Source organism: Sardina pilchardus, chromosome 2 (assembly GCF_963854185.1).
Source record: "Sardina pilchardus chromosome 2, fSarPil1.1, whole genome shotgun sequence".
Lineage (NCBI taxonomy): Eukaryota > Metazoa > Chordata > Actinopteri > Clupeiformes > Clupeidae > Sardina > Sardina pilchardus.
This window is the reverse complement of record NC_084995.1, coordinates 5,469,028-5,493,539: the sequence shown is the minus strand read 5'-3', so window position 1 is coordinate 5,493,539 and position 24,512 is coordinate 5,469,028. Positions and strand designations below refer to the sequence as shown.

Sequence of the window (24,512 nt, the reverse complement as noted above, 5' to 3'; positions counted from 1 at the left end):
TGAATAGAAGTGAATTTGGGGAGTGAATTAGAACTAGCCACCCATTCATTTTAGAGCTTAGATTATCTGCCCAAACCCGAACTGCGGGTTACGGATCTCGAGATCCAACAACACCGGTGTTGGGTCGACATTTTTCATCCTTCCCCTCCCGTCGGGTCAGGCTCCTAATCACAGAACGCTATGCCTCCGTTTTAAAATAGCCAACATTTCTAAGTAGGCTAGCATACAAAATGTAAAAACGAAATATGAAAAATGAAATACTATGAAAAAGTCAAGTTTGCTCAAGGTTTGTTCAAGAACTCCTCCAGAGTTGTTACCTCAAACAACACAAATCAACACAAATAAATGAACAGATAACTCAAACGTGCTGTATGTCATAATGAAACAACCACAGACAACACACAACACAGTCTGACAAATTTATGACCAAATGATTTGATTCGTGCACGAAGCGCCATCTAGCTGTCATTATGTGTAAGTAACAGCCTCCCAGTCTAAGGACTCAGCGGTCTTTTGACCGCCTCGCCGCGCTTTAAGTAGTTCACAACAGCACGGCTTCTAGTAGGTCGTCAAAGCGGTCAAATGACCGGGGCGCGGCGCTTCTAGGTATAAGTGGGTCAGAACGGCGCTTCTAGTGTTAACACCCTGGAGTCTAAATACCCCCCGGGGGATTTGAAAAATTGTTCCAAACACACATCTCAATCTCTGCTTTTATCATACTATAGAAACACCATTAGAAACCTTTAATCAACTCGTTTTCAAATATATAGCCTATGTTTTAAGAGAATATGGCAATGATAATGGCACTTTGTAAAAACAATAAATTCTGTCGGTCCGCGGTTGCTTGGTCAATTGCGCAGCAAATTATCAGATGAAGCACCGGACCTAATTTCACTCCATGTCTCGCGGACCAGCAGCAGTCTCCACGTTTCGCGGCCCATAGTTTGAGAAATGCTGCATTAAAGTGTCATTAGGTTGTAGGCTATATGTTTAGTGTTTTCTTTGTGTGTTTTTCATTGTAGTGTGTGTGCATTGAGTAGGCCTAGTTCCTTAAAAAACGGAACAAAGAGCGTCCCGTATCTGTTCAATACGGAAGAAGACTTTAACTATTACTTATATGTTTCTTATAACGAAACGTGAAGCAAAAATACGAGGACTGACCATCTCGTTTCCCCCAATAGCCTACCATGGCGACAAAGAGAAATAAATATGATTTGACATTTAAGCTGATTGTTGACAAATTTGCCAAACACAATTCGGGAGAAGCAGCGGACAGGAGCGCCACCACAAGCAAGCACTTCTAGCCCAAATTAACATGGCAACGTTGCCTATGACTAAAGTGTCTAAGTAGGCTAGTCCTACTAATATTACATTTGATTGGTAGCATGTTTGTAGCGCGCCAGTTTACCCACCCCCTACTACATCAACACAGCTTAGAATCAATCAAAGAATCAGCTGTGTCGGCGTTAGGCTGTAGGCGATTTTCTATAATCATTTTCATTCATTTCAACAATGGTTTATTGAAACGCCGTTTGATTAATTATCCCAAGACAATAGTTTAGTGGTGGTTTCCAACGCCGTTGGAACAAGACAAACAAGACAATATTCAATACACTGTAATGCAGTGCATATTATAATAAAACATAAAATGGATTAATATAATTATACCCATCACTTTTCTAACCACACTCAAGTTTATCGTTATTGTCCCCGGCACTAATAAAAACAATCTGACGCCCTTGAGCATGAGAGAGCATGAACTACATCGTTTCTCCTGTATTTTATTTGACAAATTTGACAACAGCTTAGGGTAGGCTACATTTAAAATCATAGCCTTCTTTCTCTTTATCGCCATGGCGGTGCGCATTTAGAATAAAGAATAACGTTTGTGAATCCTTTTGTTTTGTTGCCAGCATAAATGCTTTTAAATGAAAGTTTGACTCGGGTAGGCCTACATTCACGTATCATACAAACCACAAACTGGGATGGTTCTAGGGGTAACGAGCACTGCCTCAAAACGTGAAGAGCTTTGTGGTTGCCACGCTGAAGTGACACTAGCATTTCTTGGATTTTGTTACTAGCAGCCTGTCCTCTGCCAAATACAATTGTAGCCTATTTTAAGACTGTTTTACAAAAAAAACGTCCGCCACTCCAAGTAATGAATGTAGCCTAAATGTCCCGCACTGAAGTTCCGAGAAAGAGCAGAGTCGAGAAAAAGACTATGCAAACATGTTATGTGCGAATCTAACAACTGAGATGCATCCCCTATAATCATTATAGGTCAAAAAAGACAAGTAGCCTAGAACACACAAACAACCATAGGATTCATGAGGTCATATCCTTTTCAAATAAATTAAGTCACCATTAATGCTTCCACGAGGCAAACATGTGTTTCTAAGCGTCTTGAAACTTTCTTTTGTGAACTGCAAGTCCGATTCAAAGGCAGTCCATAATTCAAATGAAATTGTTTTCTAACGAAAAAGTCTAGGCTATTGAAAGCAGAAAAGATGTTCAGCTTGCTTCAGGATTTAATTCACTTTTGGATTGTTTGGCTAGTTAGCCTAGAAATCTAGACGCCCCTAGCGGAAGCAAATGTAATTTGGCTGGCGGGGCAGTCTAGCAACGCTCCGTAGAGCTAAGGAGCTGAGAACTGGAAAATACAAGCGGGCCAATCACACCGTGTATAGAGTCGGTGGGTGGGCTTAACATAATGGTGACTGACATGCGACCAGAAGTTGCGACGGTAACGCATCCTGTTATTTGAAAACAAGAAGATGATTCGTTTAGCGTTATCCTATTGCGTGGAGAGGGAAGGTTACGCATCCTGCTACTTGAAAACAAGAAGATGATTCGTTTAGCGTTATCCTATTGCGGGGAGGGAATTTGAAAGACAACTGTTTATCCCACCCCTCCGATTGAGCCCTGTCTACGGTGAGTATCCAGACCCTACATCTTGATGTGGGTCTGGCTCGTCAGGCTATTGGCTAGTGGTAAATGCCGACATTCCTAACCCTGCTCACAAGTGCCACCTGGTGGTTGTTTGGGTCATTGCAGCCTCACTTGGGAAACCGGCCAATTTAAAGCAACGCCCACTGTACTTATCCAAGAAAGTAATTCAATTACTTTACTGATTACTTTTCCCAAAAGTAATTAGTTACTTTACTAATTACTTTACGTTGTTACTTTTCAAAAACACACTAGCTAGGCTACACAACCTGAATATGCTATAAAGCAATAAACCTTTCAGCCTAATTCTAGGCTGATTTTTTGTGTATATTCCATAATATAAAATAGAATCAAATGCAGTGTTGTGCATAAACGAGTTAAAAAGAATGTGTTCATTGAACACATTTATTTTTCTGTGAACTAAGAACTGAACTGCATACAACACATTTGTAAATGAAGAACTTGAACGTGAATTCGTTCAGATAATGTGAAAACAACAACGAGCGTCATTGCTGAGTTCCAATTAAAAGTTATACCCAGTTAATCTGCTCGAATTGCCTGTATGTCACGCTCCAATCTTTCATCGACGCTGCGGATGTAACGGAATACATGCTGCATTGTTGCAACAACATTCGGAACGAGCACGCTGTATTCACCCTCCAAGCTGTCGGTGGTAAAGCAAAAACAGTAAGCCCTGTGACAGGGGCCGCATATTCTGCGCCACCCCTCACTCAAACACACAGAGATTCTGTAGCCTAATGTACAATTAACCGAAGGGTCGGACCTCCGTTTGGCAAACCTTACTGCAGGTTTAAGCGACTACAGAGAACACAGATGATACAGGCTCTATCTATTATTTACGGACATTTTACTCATTGTCTCTCAAAGACTCTTGTGGGCCAGCCGTGGCCTACTGGTTAGGGCTTCGGGCTTGAGGGCTTCGGGCCCTTGAGCAAGGCACCTAACCCCTCACTGCTCCCCGAGCGCCGCTGGTTGGGCAGGCAGCTCACTGCTCTGGGTTACTGTACCTGGTCAACAGTATGGTTGGTATGGTTTTCTAGGTAACACAGGAGATTATGGCTGTCCTTAAAGAGGATGAGCAACGTTTAAGTCGCCTGCAAGAAACTACATCCAGCCTCAACCAGCTGAGCACCCAGACAGTCTTCTCCATGTTGGACCACCTGACCTTGTGGGGCCGCCATATGATGCAAAGCTTGAGAAGAAACAAGATACCTGTCCAAACTACCCGTGAGTAATGCACTCCAGCTTTCTTTGCAACTGACATATTCTGACATGCTTCACAAATCTAACATATCAACTACATTGTTTATCTTGCATTTATCACACATTTACATGACATATCTAACACAGATATACCTAGATGTTCAGGTAATTCAATTATCTACCTATCTGGCTTTCATTTCTTTCTTTCTCATGGAGATCAGTATGCTAGGGTTTTGCAATTGGAATTTACATTTCCTTAATTTCCACAAAAAAACATTCCATTTACAAAATGGTCTTTTGGTAATAGATACAGTATAAACTCAGGTATTAATGCTCCCTCTTTTTGCCCTCTCTCTCTCTCTCTTTCTCTCTCTTTCTCTCTCTCGACACACCCCTCCCCTCTAGGCTACTAAATAAGTATATAATCTAGCATGCAATCTAGCTCCCTCACTTGGTGAATAGAGTCTGGACACATCATAGTTTAGGAAATCTTTCAAACACTAGCATGGTGATGGGCGTAGACATAGCGTTAACTTTAAAATAATTGGTCCAGCCCATCCAGTCCCATTGATCAGGGATTCTTAACATTACTTCTGACTTCACCTAAACTCTGCAAACTGACAATAAACAGCATCAGCAGTTAGGAAGCATTTTGTGTGGACCTACCTTTTCTGTAAATAAATGTACACATTCTTCGGACTGCCATGTTTAATGTTTGCAGATGTTGCTACTATTGTTTACCACAGCCATTTTCGATTTCGAAACTATAGCGTCATCCCTTCTCATTGCTGATTGGGCAGGTTTTCCACCTGATGGAAATATTACACTATGGTGTTCCAAACTAATATCTCACTGAAAGTAAATCTATGTGGGCATGGCCAGCCTACAAACAATCGAATGGCTGAAATCAATCTGTCACTAAAAGGTAGCATCATGAACCGTAACACCATTGAAACGATTGCATTCTCTGCTTAGTTCGTTGTGATCACTGTCAATTGAGGTGACCAAACTATCCAAGAACTTATGACAAGATGGCTAATCTAACACACTGGTTATTTAGGTTAGCACGCTATAACCTTTTCTACCTTCTATGCCAAGGCTACAGTAAAGAAAAAATGGTAAATCAGTGAATCTGTGATTGGTGGCAGGGTCTATTTGAGGGAGCCGTGATCGCCCACTTATCCAGGATAGGTTTCACCTGGCTTGATAAATCCATGTCTGCTCATCCTGGTTTGGTCTTTGTGCAATCAATTAAGCCTGGACCCTCTTGTGTGGATTCATTGAGCTCAGCTCAGTTACTTATCCGGGGGGGTATTCCATCAAGCAAGCTAACCGTAAATCGCTGCTAACTTTGATAAGCCTCGCTAATTTTAGAGAGAGTTCGGTTCCATTACTCCCGCTAACAGGAATCTCAGCTGAGTTGCTGGGGTAACATATGCTTCTGAACTAACCTGGTCGGTGGCAGGCTAACTGCCGAGCTAAATTAATCTGTGTTGCAAAAAAAAACACCAGTCGGAAAACGAGTCCCAAACCATTGGTTCCGTCAACCTGTGCTTTCGTCACCTGTAGCCTACAACTTAAAAAATAGAAGGAGAAACTTTTTTCCGACAGTGTTGCAAGCATTGATTAAGGCTACCTATTCGCTAGTTTCAAAGAATTTCTGAAAATTATGCAACTTACATTGTTTGAACTTGATCTGTGTGTGGTCCAAGGAATCTTGCGGCTCTGCTCAAAGTACAACTTTCGTGGTGTCATGCGCAGCGTGACAGGATATCAGCCGAGATCTGTTTTGCGTGTTCTCGGGTTCGGTTCCCATGCGATGAATTTACATAGGCTATGTTAACACATTAATATTGCCATGTTTAGTTATACTCTTTAATGAAAGGCATCACTATTGATAAAGGGTCATGTACAGTAGCTTGTTCAGTGACAGTAGGCAGGCTGTCAGTGATGAGGCAAGCCAGCCTGCCTAATTCTGTAAAGGCTATAATAATTAAAACCGCTTCATATAGTCTATTGATTAGGCCTATAGTTCAGATATCAAACCAACTGTATTACACAAATTAAATATGAAATGACATATTGAAAGCCAATATTGCATTTCAGATAATTATATTTCACAAACACTTTGGCAGAACTAATGCTTATGGGAGACAATAGGTTTTCTCCCAATACTCCAGGACAATACTAATTTATTTTATGACCACCGAAAAAATATTTTGGAGTGAGCCCTTTTAATAGAACATAGGTTATCTTTAATGTTGAATAGCTGCCAAAGTTGTTTTGAGTTTAAATAGCCTAGGCTACTTATTCACTCGTTTTGTTCAGAGTGAAGACAATCAAAGTCCCAATTCAAACCATCATAATTACTGTTTAGCGATTTACAGTAGGCCTAGGCCTACGATTTCGTTATTCTCCTTTTTAGGCAACTACTGTATCTATTTTTTTTCTCTCGTGTTCAATTTGATTACTTCCGATGAAAATCCTGTAGATGGCGCTTGTAAATCGAACTGAGATCTTCTAGTTTGCCTTAATTTTACGACATGTATCGTCTTTTCGTCAATCTATGGTTTTGGTCTACTTTTCTACCTCGTGCACGAGCATACATGAAGCTGATTTTAGCCTCGTTTGAATAAACGAGGGCAAGATGCAGCTAACTTGAGTTAATGGAACGGCTTTAGCTTCAAGTGGAAGTCTACACTAGTTCAAGCCAGGCTATTTCTGTTGAGCGCTGCCTTGTTTAGCGAGGTTGATGGAATACCCCCCAGGATGTCTTAACCCTACTTTTGTGCAACGGGCCCCTGAACTTCCTAAGTAACCGCCATCTGGTGGGGAGGATGGGGTCTATCACCTCCGCTCCCCTTACCTTGATTACCGGAGTGCCCCAAGGCTGTTTGCCCAGTTGGGGTGTCACGATTCTCCAAATCCTCGATTCGATTTAATTTTCCATTTTAAAGCCACGATTCGATTTTCGATCTTTTTTTATTAATTCATTCCTTGTCATTATTATTGGGGGCCAAGCAGCGAAGCTGCGAGGAACCCATAGTGATTCTACGTTTTCTTCTTATTATTATTCCACAGCTCTGATTGGTCGAACTCAACCGTACAGTAAAAAGTTGCGAAATTTGGCACACTTATTCTACTCACAATTCTAAGAACTTTCACCAACTTATAGACTCCTAACCTCAAACCTCTAGCGCCACCAACAGGTCAAAATTCATCAATTTCTCAACAACATTAATGCAAATAACTCTAAAATGCTTAGACCTATCAAGCTGAAACTTGCTCAGTGTATTAACGCAAAAGGTATAGCCCCACCCACCAATTCACAAGACTTTTCCACAAACGCTGTAGCGCCACCAACAGACCAAGGTCAAAACTTTCTAAAAGTTTCACAGGTCACACATTTCATCCGATTCTCACCAAAATTTGCACACACCAACTTCAGACCATGCCTTCTTATTGCATTGCTGTTTGGAAGAATTGACTAAATTATTTACCCTTAACAGCCAATCAAAATCGGCGGCGAAGCCGCCACACAGACATTAAACTTAAATCTATGGAAGCCATAGAACCATACAGTAAAACGTTTTGATATTTAACACACATATTCCTCTATGGCCAATGACCACTTTCCCCAATTTACAGACTCTTAACCTCAAACCTCTAGCGCCACCAACAGGTCAAAATTCATCAATTTCTCAACAACATTAATGCAAATAACTCTAAAATGCTTAGACCTATGAAGCTGAAACTTGCTCAGTGTATTAACGCAAAAGATATAGCCCCACCCACCAATTAACAAGACTTTTTCACAAACGCTTTAGCGCCACCAGCAGGACAAGGTCAAAAACGGTCAAAAAGTTTCACAGGTCACAAATTTCATCCGATTCTCACCAAAATTTGCACACACCATCTTCAGACCATGACTTATAATTGCATTGCTTTATGGAACAATTGACGGAAGTGCTCGCCTCTAACAGCCAATCCAAATTGGCGGCGAAGCCGCCACACAGGAAGTGAACCTATATCTCAGCAAGGCTTTCACGTATCAAAACCAAACTTAGAACATGGGCTCAGAACTCAATTAAGAGAAGCCTCAACAACTTTGGTGCCCTTTGACAACTGTGGGGGCGCTATAGTAACAGGAAGTAGGCTCATATCTCAGCAATGCTTTCACGTATCGAAACCAAACTTGGTATATGGACTTGGGACCCCACCCTGAGGACGCACAATACATTTGGTGTACTCTGACCACTGGGGGCGCTATAATTAACAAAACTTTCTCGTATCAACACCAAACTTGGTACGTGGACTTGTGAGCACATCTTGAGGACCTACACTAAATTTGGTGATGTTTGAACACTAGGGGCGCTATAATAAACAACACTTTCACCTATCAAAGCCAAACTTGGTAAGTGGACTTAGGAACACATCCCTAGGACACACACACACCAAAAAAAAAAATAGAAATTAATTTTGGCTATTTTCTTCACATCCACTCTCTCTCTGTCCCAAACTCCTCTATGGTGGTCGTGGGGGGGGGGTTCCATTTGCACACGCCCACTCTCCCATGTCATGTCTTTTGACCACTAGGGGGGCGCTATAATCACAGGAAGTCAGCTCATTTTTCATTAATGCTTTCATCTCTCACTCTCTAAAACCCAGACACAAGCACACACACCCTCCTCTATGGTGGTCGTTGGGGGGGGGGGGGGTTCCATTTGCACACGCCCACTCTCCCATGTCATGTCTTTTGACCACTAGCGGGGCGCTATAATCACAGGAAGTCAGCTCATTTTTCATTAATGCTTTCATCTCTCTCTCTAAAAAACCCAGACACAAGCACACACACCCTCCTCTATGGTGGTCGTGGGGGGGGGGGTTCCATTTGCACATGCCCACTCTCCCATGTCATGTCTTTTGACCGCTAGGGGGGGCGCTATAATCACAGAAAGTCAGCTCATTTTTCATTAATGCTTTCATCTCTCTCTCTCTCAAACCCAGACACAAGCACACACACCCTCCTCTATGGTGGTCGTGGGGGGGGGGGGGGGGGGGTTCCATTTGCACACGCCCACTCTCCCATGTCATGTCTTTTGACCACTAGGGGGGGCGCTATAATCACAGGAAGTCAGCTCATTTTTCAGTAACGCTTTCATCTCTCTCTCTCTCTCTCTCAAGCCCAGACAAAAGCACACAAATACTCCTCTATGGTGGTCACAGGGGGAGGGGGGAGGGGGGGTTGTCTTTCCAAATTTCCAAAGCTTGGCCCCCACATTGCTGCTCGCAGCTTTAATTATTATTATTATTATTATTATTATTGCCTCTGCCAAGGAGGTTATGTTTTCATGTCTGTCTGTCTGTCTCTGTCTGTCTGTCTGTCTGTGTCTGTCTGTCTGTCTGTCTGTCTGTCTGTTAGCAAGATAACTCAGAAAGTAATGGATGAATTTCGCTGAAATTTTCAGGGCAGGTCAGACATGACCCAAGGAAGAAACACTCAAAAAGTAATGGATGGATTTCGATGAGATTTTCAGGGAAGGTCGGACCTGACCCAAGGAAGAAACAATAACATTTTGGGAGTGATCTGTAATTCCGTCGGGATTCCGTCGGCGTTTATGTATTTAGCTTAGTGGTGTAATGCCATGGTATGGCCACGTGGTGGCGATCTGACTAGTTTAGGTTCAAATGTATGACAACCTAGGAAGAACAATGCAGGCGGAAGTAGCTGCGCTCTCTGAGTGCTTTTCTACTTTATTAGTTTATTTATTTATTTATGCCCTTTTCCTATTTTGTTTCGGGGGGCTTTTATTTTGAAAGCCATTTTTACTTTGAAACCGTTCCAGCCGTGAGGTTGTAAACAAAAGAAACGTTAAACATAGACATGATAGCATAATGAAACTAGAAAACGTAATTTCGAGGAAATTACCAGTGCATGCAAAAGCAAGACATAAGATAAAATGTGAAACAAACTTTAATTTACAAACAGTTGTGGACAGAGGAAGGTGAACAGGACAGGACAAGGCAGTGTGTTGTATGTATGTGGCTTAAAGGGCTGTGTGTGCAGAGGTGGAAAAGTCCAACCAACCAGCTGATTCTAATTAGTACAACTCTTCAGCCAGGCAGAGCAGCTAATTGGTGATATCACCTGTGTTAAGTGCGCAGATAGAACCAATATGTGACTGGACTTTTACTCTCTGAAGCTTGACTTTTCCACCTCTGAGTGTGCGTGCGTGTGAGTGTGCGTGCGTGTGTGTGTGTGAGTGGATGTAAGTGGATGTAAGGAGTGTGGCTTTCTATGATGCAGTGAAATGGGGGAGTTAAGGTGAGAATGTTGTGGAGTGCATGGAGAAGTGTGGTATGAAGTGCTGCAGTCAGGTGTGTGTGTGTGTGTGTGTGTGTGTGTGTGTGTGTGTGTGTGTGGATGAGTGAATGGGTAGACAGAGAGAGCTGAGCAATTAACTGGCTGTCAATTAAACTTGATAGGGCCTTGAGCAGCTGGCTCTTGACACAGGTGCAAATCAGCTTAATCAGCATGTGATGTCACAGCAGTACAGTGCGATAGACCCATGGAGGTATTATATATAACTGGAGAGCGTGACTAAGTCCCGCCCTCCATACAAATGAATGGCCGATGCTAGGCTAGTAAATCCGGCCAATTTTCGTCAACGACATATTGAACACTGGAGCTCCGATCCAGCGCCAGTCGGCTCTGACCATGCGCAAAGTTCCAAAGCTGGAAATGACGCATGGACCTACATTGATTTTTATTGGACATTCTGTAAAAAGAGAGTCATCCTCCAGCTCAGAGGGTGGCGATAATGCACATACCTTGCTTGCCGCGTAACAACAAGCAGAAAAAGTTGCTCGGGAACGCACACCTGAGTCCAGTGGAGTGTCGCACGGAGTAATGATTGGCTGTAGGTACCCGTCCACCAACATGTACGCGCATGAGAGCTCGTGCCCAACACGGATTTTCGTGCACGGAGCTGGTTCTAAATGCTCCATGAGGCGCCATAATTGAAAATGGCGCTTGCTAACTTGCCGAAGCTAATCAACACGGCCTTGACCCCCTGGATAGACCTCTGAAGTTCGCCTACAAAAAAGCTTGCCATAGGCAGTTGGCTTCAATTAACTCCCGGATCTCCTTATATGGGTTTGGATCCTTTTTAGGCGAACTTCAGAGGTCTATGAATAGTCAATAGGGAAAAATATTTTGCTAATATCTCAAAAAGTATCAAGTTTACAGAACTGAAATATACATAGACTTAGTCTTATTTTCAAGACCTACGTAATAAAGTTTGAACCAAGTTTCTACGTTAAACGGTTAAAGCTGAATAAGACCTTGTTAGGAGAATGATAATAAGAAGATGATGCCCAGGGAGAACAGAACAGTGCATTTGCATGCACTGTAATAAGAAACCTAGGAAGAACAATATAGTGCATTTTCATGCACTATAATAAGAAGATGATGCCCAGGGAGAACAGAACAGTGCATTTGCATGCACTGTAACTAGAAAAGCACTCAGAGAGTGCAGCTACCTCAGCCTGCATTGTTCTTCCTAGGTTGTCATACATTTGAACCTAAACTATTCAGATCGCCTCCACGTGGCCATACCATGCCATTACACCACTAAGCTAAATCAGGGCTCTACGCTTACTTTTTTTTTCAGGAGCACACGTGGGTCAAAGGTCAAAGGTAAAAAAAGACACTATAAATAAATCGAGCTAAGACTTTTGAAGTTTGAACCTTGAAAACAACGGTGTTGGCTCCATATAAGTAAAAAGAATATTCAACAATGTTATGTAGTTTTACTACAAATTGGAAAAAAGTCAGACTAAATGGGCCACTTAGTGAGTGTCTCTTTCGAATGCAAATTAAGTTGAATGGGCCTGCTGCAGGTGAGAGGACTGAAATCCTAGGATTTTCTTTTATTGTTTTTGCAAAGTGTCATTGGTACATTCTCTTTGAACATAATATTTGGAAACTAGTTGATTAAAGGTTTCTAATGGTGTCACTTATATGTTTATAGGACAAAAACTAGCAAAAATTGAGATGTGTGTTTGGAACAGTTTTTCAAATCCCCAAATGATTTAGACTCCAGAGGGTTAAAGTCATTTTGAACTGTAGGCTAACTAGATCATATTTTCTTTTTACTTGCTAAATTGAGAAGGCTAAATTGGTGATAGGCTAACTGACGTGAATGAAACAATACTTCCACACCCGTGATTTCAGAGTAACAAGAGGGCTTTCGATTTAATTTCGGTCAGTTGATGTGCATTTTTTAACAGGCTGCAGCCTAAAATTAGAGGAGTGTTGATGCTGCAGTTTAACAAGTGTGTGTTTTTGCATCTTGGGCATACATGCTGGACGTGTCATTGGGGGTGTAACTGCATCGTCGATTCTACTTTTGAGTTCGAAGTTTGAGATTGATCGATTTAGATTTAAAATCGGAAATCGTGACACCCTTAGTGCTCAGCCCTCTTCTTTACTCACTGTACACGTATGACTGCACACCATCACCCCCGTCAAACCTCATTATCAAGCTCACTGATGACACGACGGTAGCGGGCCTGATTAGAGGTGACAACGAGTTGCTGTACAGGGAGGAAGTGGAGAATCTGGTGCAATGGTGTCAGGAAAACAACATCCGGAATAATTGGAGGCTAAGCCAGGATTTCTTACACTTAACTTAGTCATCATGATTCAACGATGACGTTGGCTGTTGTGCTTTTACAATGTGCAATTAGGCCTAATTGCAGTTATGTACGCACATCATTTCGACAGGTGCTGGATATGGGCACAAACATAGTCAAGGGAAAAATATCCGCACACGGTCTTAAATGCTAATAGCAAAGTACAAAGTTTCGACCGTACAGGTCTTCGTCAGGTATGAAAGGACATGACATTAGGCGACTGATGATGTGAAGATTTTGCAGAGGCGCTGCTAATCCAGCGGCTTTCAAATCAGTGTTGAATACGTATTTCACTGCTATATTTGTATTATATTTGAAGTGGTTTCACAATTGTACCTGTTCTATGTTTTTGTATGTTTGTATGCTATTTATTAGGCCCAGAAAACAACGACTATGAGAAAGTGTGGCACTTCCTTACTGACATCCCACAGGATCTTTTGGCTAAAGCCTGCTTCCGCTCCAAAGCATACACACGTGCAGTAATGCACTTTGAGTCCTTCATAGTGCAAAACAAACAAAACATCCAGGACCATCTTACATTTCTCCAGGTTAGTGTGGATTCTGTTATGTTCCCGGTAGAGGAGAAGGGCTTTAACCCAGTATAGCCTAATGGAAATTATTTCTGACTCGCTTTCTCTCCATTTCTAAAATCTGTGACCATTGCATGGAATTAGTCAGTTATGACTTACACATTTATGCTTTTACTACTTTCCACAGACCCTGTATGCAGCCATGCATGAGCCAGATGGGGTGCGAGGTGTGAATGCTTTACGGAGGGATGAGCCCTCTTTAAGAGAGCAGATCCTAGAACATGAGAGTATTGGATTACTCCGTGAGTCCACTGCTTGCTATGATCGGGCTATTCAACTGGAATCTGACCAGGTAGGTGCCATCATTGATTCAGATGAGTGCAAAAGTTCACTCATCTGAAATGAAAAAAAGGTGTTCAAAATAAATGCATAGTCATCAACACAGTATTTAATGCATGTTTGCTTTTTCCTTCATCATGTAAAGCAGGGGTGCCCAACCTTTTTTGGTCCAAGATCTACTTTTAAAGTTGATAGTGTATCGAGATCTACCAAGCCATATAGAAAGACGTAGCGTAGCCACAATTTATTGTGCACCTACTGTATATAGGACACTGTTTTCTGACACAAAGATTTAACAATGATAATGAATTTATTGTAAATGTGTGTGGTGCAAAAAATAAGTACAAGTGGGCCTAGGACTAGCCTGTAACAACACAACAGACAGAAAAACAGCCCAAATAATACAATGCCTAATTCAAGTTGAAAAAGTGGTATCTCTACCTTAGTGGGAGACCTAGCACTGAGAGGAGGAAACTACTGTAGTCTCTCATAGTCGGGACAGTAGGAGCTGCGTGCCGCTTCTTTCACAATTTCACCATCCATGAAAGGTTTCTTTCGTTTTGCAAGAACACGACTCAAACAATATGATGCTATGGTTGCAGCATCTTGCTATTGGGCCTGGTAAAAACGGACTGTTGTGTCGCTAGCTGACTTTTCAATTCCTGGACTTTTCGGGCGCGCAGAGGTGATTTAGCTGGGAAGTTGGTTTCGTAGCTCTTGTGTACCGTTTTGAAATGCCGAATTCCCTTTCTTTGGTAAAGCCACGCTTGCATTGCAAATAAGACAGATGATTTTTTCATACTTTTTTCATGCTTTGAATTTGAATACACGAAAAAAATAATCCTCCTCCCACTCTGAATGAAAATGGTGCGTTTTAGGTTTTTTTAGTTGTCATCCCTCTAGTCTAGCTTCTCGCACCCTTTCGAGTCCTTAGTTACACCTAGCAACCATACACTGCATGCGCAGATAGAAAGGGGCGCTTGAGATTTCCCCCCCATTATGCCTGATATAGCCTGTATTGTACAAATATAGGCTACACACTGTTTCACGTCATCGGCAGGTCTTTTTGCCTATTTAATATATTCTAAGTTAGACGTTTTTTATGTATGTTACACTACGTAGGGGCTAGGCCTAGGCAACAACTCATAAAGTGACACAACATTTCTCGCAATCGACTCCAACTCAGCCCAAGATCGACTGGTAGACCGCGATCGACTGTAGTATAATCATGTTGGTTGCTATGGAAACTGTCATAAACGCTTAATTTTAATGGTTGCTATGTTGGTTGCTAGGTACATGGAGGTTTCATATAGTTGACTGGAGGCATAGTTGATGATAACTGACAGTTAGAATGGTTGAACAGTTAAATAGTTGAATGGTTTCAATGGTTAAATGATTTAATAGTGTATTATTGCAGTGAGGACTTTAATTTTGAAACAGTTGTGGACAGAGGAAACAATTTAACAGGACATGTAGTCTTCACTTAACTCTGAAATGAAACTCTTTTTTTTTTTTAGATTGGCCACTACCATGGAGTCATGAATTCTTTATTGGGCCTTGGACAGCTGTCAGCTGTTATTACACAAGTTAATGGAGTACTTGTAAGCAGGTGATACATGGACCAGTCTAGTCTATTTTCCATGGAAATTGATCAAGCATTTCAAGCCTGTAATAATCATGTATGTTTTCTCCAAAGGCCTCAGTGGAAATCTGATTTGAACACATATCGAGTTGAGGCTGCATGGAAGCTTTCCAAGTGGGATGTTGTTGAAGATTATTTAGCCTCAGGTAAGGTAGTTTAGAAAGATTGATAGGATGTGATTATTAGTGGTAATTATAGTATGACACTGTGAATTTTGTGCTATGAATTAAAGTGGTCTGTGTTTTACCCTATAGATCAAAAGTCCAACACATGGGCAGTGAGACTTGGACAGCTGCTTGTGGCTGCTAAGAAACATAATTCAGAGATGTTTTATGAGAAACTAAAAATAGCAAGGAAAGACCAGGTTGTCCCATTGTCAGCTGCCAGCTTTGAGTGTGGGACTTATCAGAGAGGATATGAATACATTGTTAGGTATGGATGATCTCATTCACAACATGTATAGTAGTGCATTACCCAGCCACTGCTTCCAGATTATTGATAGTGTTTCACCATAATGTGTAAACTTAATCTTCAACATGATATAGAATGTAGTCGACTGAAGTAAATCCCTCATCCTTTTTGTCAGACTGCACATGCTGTGTGAATTGGAGCACGCCTTCACGAATCTGCTACACCAGTGGCAGGCAGCATCTTCAGAAGGGGCACGGAAAAAAGGAGGCCCGGCAGATGAAATGGTCATGCACAATTGGGATGCTCGGCTGCTGATGACTCAAAACTCTTTCAGAGCAAAAGAGCCCATCCTCGCGCTCCGACGGGCTCTACTTAATCTCAGCCCGGAGTAAGTTATTGTATATCAAAACTGGCATAATATATTTGTACTCCCGTGTGTTCTCTACATTATAGCCTATTTACACCCCGGAATTAGATTTTTTTTCTGGGGAAACATCTGCTAAAATGTAAAAAACAAAAATACAAAATATATTGTGCACTTATCTTTTTTATCATAGTCGGAGTCAGAGCTAGTTTACAAGGAGGTTTATTTGTCACAAGCATATCATTACTAAAGAATGCAGTGAATGCAAGAATGGGGTAGTAGAGAGGGGCATGATAAGTGCAGAAAAGGGGGGAAGCGCCAAGGGACACTCAGTAGCAACAGGGGCACCCAGGAGCAACAGGGGCAAGGAAAAACTCCCTAGTATGAAAAACTCCCTCTCTAGTATGTATGGTTCTCTGAAGCCAGGACACCTTAATAAGATATTGTAAGGCTAGGCTAGGAGGATACATTTGTAAAGTCTGCTGGTTTATTGCCTACTCACTCAAAAGTCCCTTTCCCACCTAACTTCTAGAAGTTACCCGGACATATTTACCCGGTAGAGGCACGACACGGACGTTTCCCACATGAGCTTTATGTCCGAGTGAGATACGGGTAATTGTGTTCACACTAGACCCGAGTAGGAGCCGCGAGGGGTGGGGCAATGTCAGCACTTGCAGGGGGAGGGAGATGACGCTAAATAAATGCGTTGTTGTGCTGTGTTGCCTGGATGATGCGAACTTGCATCAGATCCAAAACATCATGAAACAACAGAAGTAGTTAGCTCGCTAGTCAGCGGGAGCTAGCATAGAGGAAAAAATAGCTAACGCCAGGACCACAGTATAAACAAAGCTCTACTTCAACCCTCTCTGGTATAAACATCCAACACAACAAATTAATAGAAAATAATGACACACCTGGAAAATATATAAACAGCACACAGAGGTCTGAGGCTCCTTCCCAACTCCTACAAAAAGCAACAATGCTAAATAACAGCGACGTTAACTATTAGCTGTTAATTGCTAACCACTGTAATAAACAGCTAGTTGCAAGCTAATCGACAACACTTCAAGCTATTCACGTTTGCAAGGATAATCCTGCCTGTCCCGCAACAAACACAACAACGTGATTGCAGTTTAAATTTTTATTGTACGTACACAACAAAATGTCACTGTTTTCTGTACTCCGGTGTTCTCGTCTGTGTTCATACTCGTAGGGCAATGTTTATCGTTACCATGGCAATTTGTACTTTCTGCCTCGCGCTGCAAGCAGGCTGCAAGGGCGCATTTCTATACGTCATCGGTACGCCCCCCCATCTCTACCCAGAACTGTGCCGGCTGCGTTCCCACCTAAGTGCACCCGGGTAACATCTAGAAGTAGTACTAGGGGGCTAGTAGGGTGAGTTCCGGGTAAGAAAATACCCGAGTTTTGCGTTCCCACATACAGCCACCCGTTTGATATCCGTTTGACATCCGGATGTCTCGCTCATGTGGGAAAGGGACTATAGTTTCCCCTCCAGGAGCACCTCAGCATTAGTGCAGCCCTTAGTTAAACTGCCTTCAGAACAAAGGCTGCCACCACTAAAGAGCTATATGGATGACATCATTGTCATACATCAGACATTATACAACAATTGGGTTCAATGGAACTATATATTTGTTTCTGATTGGCCGAGAGACGTTCCATGAGTTGAAATATCCCTGGACATTTCAACTCAAACTTTGCACAGCTAATAATAAATCACTCCGCGATACAATGTGAAGTTGTGAAGTTCCGTGAAGTTTAAATGAACTGTCATGTTGCATCCAAGCTGAAATACAGACACTCAGAACATAGCATATGACGAAGCCGGTGGAGTTTGGTGTAGATATACAACATTGACAGTCGCTCGCTCATATCCTGTTAGGAGTAAGGTGTAAGGTTCATCAGAATACTGGGATATGCCCGCTTGACAACGGGAGAGATGGAACTAATAATTGGCTTTTGGCCACAGCAACCATCCATTTAGAACTAAAGACTGGCCTTTGGCCGTAGCAACCATCCATTTAGAACTAGTAGCGGCAGTTTGTCCTGCACATTTTGAAATTAGTTGATATGTGGCGGAAAGAAGTAATTCTACAAACAAGACAGTTTTAGCAATTTAAACGTTAACATTATAATGGGAAATTAATGCAAAACAAGTGATAGAATTGTTGTATAAAAAAAGCAATATAGCACTCGTGATCGTGGGGTTGCCTGCGCCACTCGGCCTCCGGCCTCGTAGCTACGGCTGAACAACACCCGTGAGAATATTCATTACCAGCTTTTAGCATGGGCAAAGATGAGGATGTGGATGGGCAAAGATGAGGATGAGGATGTCCCAGTGACCACGCCCCCTTTGTCAGGGGTGGAGAGGAGATCCCATTGTTCTCATTTGCCTACACAGCAGAGCTCTGACATGGACAATGCAGTCAGGATGCAGCTTGCAGATGGCCTGACTAAGATTAGCCAAAGCAACCTTTCTGGCAAAGTGAAGTGTCACTTGTTTACACTCCTCCAAAGCGTGGTGTCTATCCACTTCACCGTTGATAGGTTTTCACAACCAGCTGGTTTAGTATTCTGTATTGAAATCATTATTATAACATAATACAATATGCAAATCTTAGAGAGTATCTTATATAAAAAAAAGTAATGCCTCTGATCAGTTAGCAGCAAGTATCTAAGAACAGTTCTTCATGTTAATCTGGAATTTGGCTCCAGAATTCAGCAACATAACAACTAACAGTTACTTAGCATTGTGTGCTGCTGCTGAACAGATTTTATGAGTAGTCTTCTCCTGTCCCACCAAATGATTAATAGCAGACTGTAAGTTAATTCTGTGATTTACTGGAAGCCAGTATAGACCGTTTTTCTTCATTTTAGCAGGTCAAGTTGTGAGGAGCAGGTGGGTGAGTGCTGGCTGAAGAGTTCAAGGGTGGCAAGGAGAGCTGGCCTCCACCAGACAGCCTTCAATGCCCTGCTCAATGCAGAGAACTCCCATCTGTCTGAGCTGTTTGTTGAGAAGGCCAAGTGGTTATGGTCCAAGGTATGTTTAAGCTGAAACGATATATGAACACATTTAGCATTGGTATTTTGACTGATGAAAGATAATTGTGTTAACCAGGGGGATGTGCATGAGGCTCTCATGGTTCTGCAGAAGGGAGTGCAGCAGTGCTTTCCCAATGACCATCCGGTAACTGACAACAAGCTGGTCCAGATCAAGGGCAAGGCTATGTTGTTGATGGCGAGACTCATGGAAGAAACTGCAAACTTTGAGAGCAATGCCATCATGAAAACATATAGGGTACATAAATGAAAGTCATGTATTTTGCATGTCAGCTTTTCATCAACTAAATATTTTATGGTTAAAGGACAACTCCGGCCGTTTTTAAAATAGAGCCCAGTTACTCAAGGTCACAGAGAACTGTCGGTAGGAAAAAAGTGAAGAAAATCTGTATAAATGAAGAACTGTATCTATGCATTTTGGTCAGTGAAACAAATTACTTGTGTGTAAATTACCTCCGCAAGGAGATTATGTTTTCATCGGGATTTGTCTGTCTGTCTGTCTGTCTGTCTGTTTTCTAGCTACCTCCGCCAAGGAGGTTGTTTTCATCGTGGACCGGTGTTTTTTTGTTTGTCTGTCTGTCTGTCTGTTTGTTAGCAAGATAACTCAAAAAGTTATGGATAGGCCCCAGCCGTGGCGCAACTGACCCGGGTTCAATTCCCGCCCCGTGGTCCTTTCCGGATCCCACCCCAGCTCTCTCTCCCACTCGCTTCCTGTCATTCTCTCTACTGTCCTGTCCAATTAAAGGCATAAAAAGCCCAAAAAATAACCTTTAAAAAAAATGTTAAAAAATAAAAAGTTATGGATGGATTTCCATGACATTTTCAGGAAAGGTCTGAAATGACCCAAGGAAGACACCATTACATTTTGGGAGTGATCTGGATGCAGGATTATTTTTAATTAATTATCAACATTATGCTATAAGGCTGTTATTTTTTTCCCCATGCACTTGAATGGAGGCTGTGATGTCACAATGGCCTAAGCCAGCTGCGCTCGTTAAGCTCCCAGAGTAGTTCCCGGGCTAATCAGAACACCTGTGAATCCAATGGTCTCAGGTTCTAAGCATACAATCTGACTCTCCCTGAACTACACAGCCTGTTGAAGTGCTTCCTGTGTGTCAAAATAAAAGTCACAGCCATATCTCATGCTTTGTGCATAATATCTCTAGAACGGCTTGACGCACATGCTTCAAATACATGCTTGATACGAGTGTTTGTATGGACTCAATAAGGCGCTTGGCGGAGGTCTGCGCTCTCGGAGTGCTTTTCTAGTTCTTAATGTATTTCTTGATTTATTAAGTTCTGTATTTCCATATTGCTTCATTGATCTATCTCTCCATTTCATTTCTGCATTTCATAGGCTCACTTCCTGTATTGCCGTGCCCTTAGAGGTGAAATGTCAGTGATGGGCAGTAGCGTCGCTACTTGTAACTACGATACTAGCTTAACTACATTTTTCAGTAGCTTGACGGTAGCGTCGCTATTTACAAAACCAAGTAACTTTTCTGTAGATAAGTTAATTTTATTGATCAAGTAGCGCAGTAGCGTCCTCGAAAGCTATTTTCTCCTGGGCATTTATGATGTTCATACTGCAGCCATCAATACACACAAATTAGGAAGACAGCCAGGATGTTTATGTGTCCACGACAACGCCGGGGTACAAGCGCATGCGGTAGGGTTGCCGCACGTTCTGGTTTTCATGGGATTGTTCTCTTTTTTAAAATGTCTTTAGCAAATGTCCCGTTTTTTTGGCGCAAAGGCACTTCTATTTTTTTAAAAGTAGGTCTATTACCTGATGTTCACTTCTAATACAATCTACGTTCTGCTCATGCAATCCAAGCTACTATTTTTCCTTACAGTATTTTGATCCAGCTGCGTTTATTAGATTGGTTAATGCAGCCCTGCGAAACGAAAGTTAACCATCACGATTCACAAACTACCGGCCATGTATGAATTGTAATGAAATGCGATCGACTATTATCACGTATTATTCTCTTCCTTGAAAATACATTTATTTTATTTACAATTTCAAAAGACATCCTTGCATAACTAGAGCTAAAATGTGCTCTGATTTGCATCTGTTTTTTGTGTATTGGGCTAATTGTTCAATAAATCAATCTAAACATATTTTAGCCCTTATCTGACTGAAAGTTGTGTTGATCACTAAAATTGCGTCGACTTGCAGTTTTAATTGAAAGTAGCTGCTATGTATCAAGCTACTTTTGACAGGATTTTGTAACTTAGCTTGCTACATTTTTATGGGTGGTAGCTTCTGTGTAGTGTAGCTTAGCTCACTACACAAATCAAGTAGCTTGTCCATCACTTCCTATTGTGTCCTTACAATTAGATACCAAGTCATTGTACCAAGTTTGGACATTGGATATCAAAGCCTTGATCCACCTTGGCCGGCCAGCCATTCTGGACGGAGAGCGGTGAGTGTGCTGTCCTCAGCTGAGGCCCTGCTGCAACTCTGCCTGGGTTACTACTGTGCGGAGGGGCCCATGCAAGAGGCATTAAGATCAATTGTCAAAAGATGATTTTATATTCCTCTTTTTAGTCAACTTTAGCATGAGGTCAAATACATAGTCCCCCCACTGTATGTCATGAGCAATAGACAGATGCAGGGTGCGATAAATCGCTGCTTTATTCAATTGCCAATAGTTTAAACAATGCATAAGTCCCCCATATTCTCTATTTTCCTCTCTCCTTAGGTGGCACATAGTCTGGCTACTCGCTAGTGATGCGCGGGTGGGCTTTTTTTAAAACCCGCCCCAACCCGACTTTTCAGGAGATCCAAACCGCCCCGCCCAATCCGCAAAAATATGTTCGAATTGTGACCCAAATCCGACCCGACCCGCGGAAAGGAAAAAACGCATTTAACGTCTTTCCTAGCCTAATTAGCCCACATGAGGACAACAGCGGGTTACAATGATCGGTCATTTTGACAATCTGCGCTCCTCCACACCATTCATAATCTGCAGCCTAGACATAGCTAGTGTTAAATCTCATCTTCATAACAAGTTGCCATTCATATTTCCCCTTGCAACTTCATAGGCTAGCCTACTTTTGCGTTTAACACTGCCAAGCATTTAACAAGCACAGCTGTTTATTCGTGTAGCCTATGACAGAAGCGAGGTGTTCTCGCATTGTGCACAACCTTCGATATCCCAGATCATTAGGCTCCATGTCCATAAAGTAGCGAATGCGCGATTGACTTTTTCAGTCAGTCACGCATGGCGCAATTGGGTGCTGAATTTAGGAGAAATTATGTTTTGCGCTCGACCACACCTCCTGTATTGCAGGCGCATCGCCACCTAATATGTCGGAAGTTAACAAGTGAGAAATGTGCATTTTTACTTTTTTGACCCGACCCACCCGCAATATTTAGAAAAAACTATTAGGCCTACCCAAATCCGCCCGACCCGCGGGTAAACCCGCGGATATCCGCGGGTAATGGGCTGAACCGCGCATCACTACTACTCGCTCTAAGTTCTTAAAGGAGCCGCGCCAGTTTTACAAAGGTCTACAGTAGGGTCTGTGGTATCACGTTTTGCTGCCCTCTCAGATTTTACTGAGAGAGACCATGTAAAATCGACTAGTTCATCATTTGTTTAATTAAGATATGGACACAGTGCTAGTGTGTAGGCTTGTTTTAGTTTTAGACAGAATTGTTTGTTTATTTTCAGAGCAGAGAAGAAAATCTATTGCAATTTTAAGCTAGTTATTTTGTGGTAGAAATATCGGTATTGGTACTCGGTATCGGCAAGTACACATGTAAATACTCACACTCTTATTGGTTTGGAAAAAAATGTTACCGGGACATCCTTAAAGAGACCCTATGCAACTTTTTCATGGTCATAAAATCGCTTAGAAATCGTTGTTTTGCTTGACTGACCAGTTTTATCGAAAACAGTCACATTTCCTCCCGCCCCTAGTGTCCCTCTCCGCATATTACAACCTTGCAACTTTCTGATAAACGATCGTTTGCTGTTTACATCTGGAAGTCAGAGACGCGAAAGGAACAAGAAGAACCACGCTTGCAATTTATATATTTATATATAGCCTATATATGTATAAATATACACGCTAAAGCTGTCGGGGAAGCTCTGCAGAGAAATATGCAAGCATAAAACGAACGAAAACGAAAAACGAAACCGAAACCAGAGATGAAATCGCCAATCCTGCATTATTCCTCTTTAATTAATGCACGCACAGAGATGGGAAGGGTAGGTATCAACATATCTAACTCTGAATTCAGGCTTGAGCTCAGTCATGTACAGTCATGAAAGGCTATTCTCTATTGTCTTTGAATGTGTTTGATAATGTCGGGCACAGATAATTTCCTGTCTATCAGCCATGTACAGTGTTCCTTGAGGCACAATGGCACAGTTTAAGTGATGTCCCCAGAACATAGTTTGGTTGCATTAGCTGCTAGCAGGCTAATTTAGTAACACCATTTTTTTCCCTACTGAGCAACAGAGCTCTATATTAGAAATGGCCCGAGTTCTCCTTTAATGCAATCAGTTATAGTGTTTTTCATACAGAGTATTCAATGGTTTGATGCCTTTGATATCTGGTGACATTTTGCATGTTTTTTTGCTCTGGTTAATTATAATAGGATGTGACCAACTTATTGCCTGAATGGGAGGATGGTAACTTTTATTTGGCAAAATATTACGACAAAGTAACGCAAATGGTGACAGATAACAAACTGGAGAAACAGGGAAACCTGATTCACTACATCATCATGTACTTTGGAAAGTAAGAGGATTTTCAATTTATTTCTGTATGCTGTGTGCTAGTGTATATTTTTTTGTATTATTGCTATTTGTTTTTTGTAAATGTATGCTTTGTTAACCAGCTGGGTTTGAAAACTTTGCAGGGCCTTGCAATTTGGCAACCAGTATATCTATCAGGCCATGCCACGAATGCTGTCTCTTTGGCTAGATTTTGGTGCCAAGGTTTATGAAGTTGAAAAAGGTTAGTTGTTGTGTGGTCACTGTGTGCTGTGTGTTCACTAATTCGGTTAAATTGGGTTAAATGCAGAGAAACGAATTTCCCTCACGGGATCAAAAAAGTATATATTCTATTCTATTCTATTCTATTCTAAGTAGAGTACAGATATTCCCATTCGCAGTGCTTGAAGTGGGCCGGAACGCAGCGGAACGCAGTTCCGGAACTTATGTATTTTCGTCTTTTGGGTTCCGCCACTTTTTTCTGCGTTCCGGTACTTACTGAAACTGATCCGAGGCAGCGACAGTGGCCCGAGAATAGACAATAT

General features: G+C 41.9%; 2 protein-coding genes and 1 long non-coding RNA gene across 5 annotated transcripts in view; 1 reads left to right on the top strand and 2 right to left on the bottom strand.

The window, feature by feature from the left end:
• Positions 1-24,512, bottom strand: part of atg9b (autophagy related 9B) — an 839,198-nt gene that overhangs the window by 659,530 nt on the left and 155,156 nt on the right. The window lies entirely within an intron of this gene.
• Positions 1-24,512, top strand: part of atr (ATR serine/threonine kinase) — a 163,624-nt gene that overhangs the window by 108,534 nt on the left and 30,578 nt on the right. For 2 of the 3 annotated variants that reach the window (XM_062517190.1, XM_062517177.1), the window contains exons 27-37: positions 4,008-4,194; positions 13,243-13,415; positions 13,585-13,749; positions 15,254-15,345; positions 15,433-15,524; positions 15,633-15,810; positions 15,965-16,177; positions 19,052-19,214; positions 19,293-19,472; positions 23,850-23,992; positions 24,114-24,211. In XM_062517190.1, the coding sequence (XP_062373174.1) occupies positions 4,008-4,194; positions 13,243-13,415; positions 13,585-13,749; positions 15,254-15,345; positions 15,433-15,524; positions 15,633-15,810; positions 15,965-16,177; positions 19,052-19,214; positions 19,293-19,472; positions 23,850-23,992; positions 24,114-24,211 (1,684 nt within the window). The remainder of the gene's footprint in view (positions 1-4,007; positions 4,195-13,242; positions 13,416-13,584; positions 13,750-15,253; positions 15,346-15,432; positions 15,525-15,632; positions 15,811-15,964; positions 16,178-19,051; positions 19,215-19,292; positions 19,473-23,849; positions 23,993-24,113; positions 24,212-24,512) is intronic. The other variant, XM_062517183.1, reaches the window with a different exon arrangement.
• The window catches only part of LOC134060480 (uncharacterized), a 48,964-nt gene continuing 42,240 nt past the window's right edge, over positions 17,789-24,512 (bottom strand). Inside the window, exon 3 of the long non-coding RNA XR_009935190.1 lies at positions 17,789-19,225. This is a non-coding gene — a long non-coding RNA (uncharacterized LOC134060480). The remainder of the gene's footprint in view (positions 19,226-24,512) is intronic.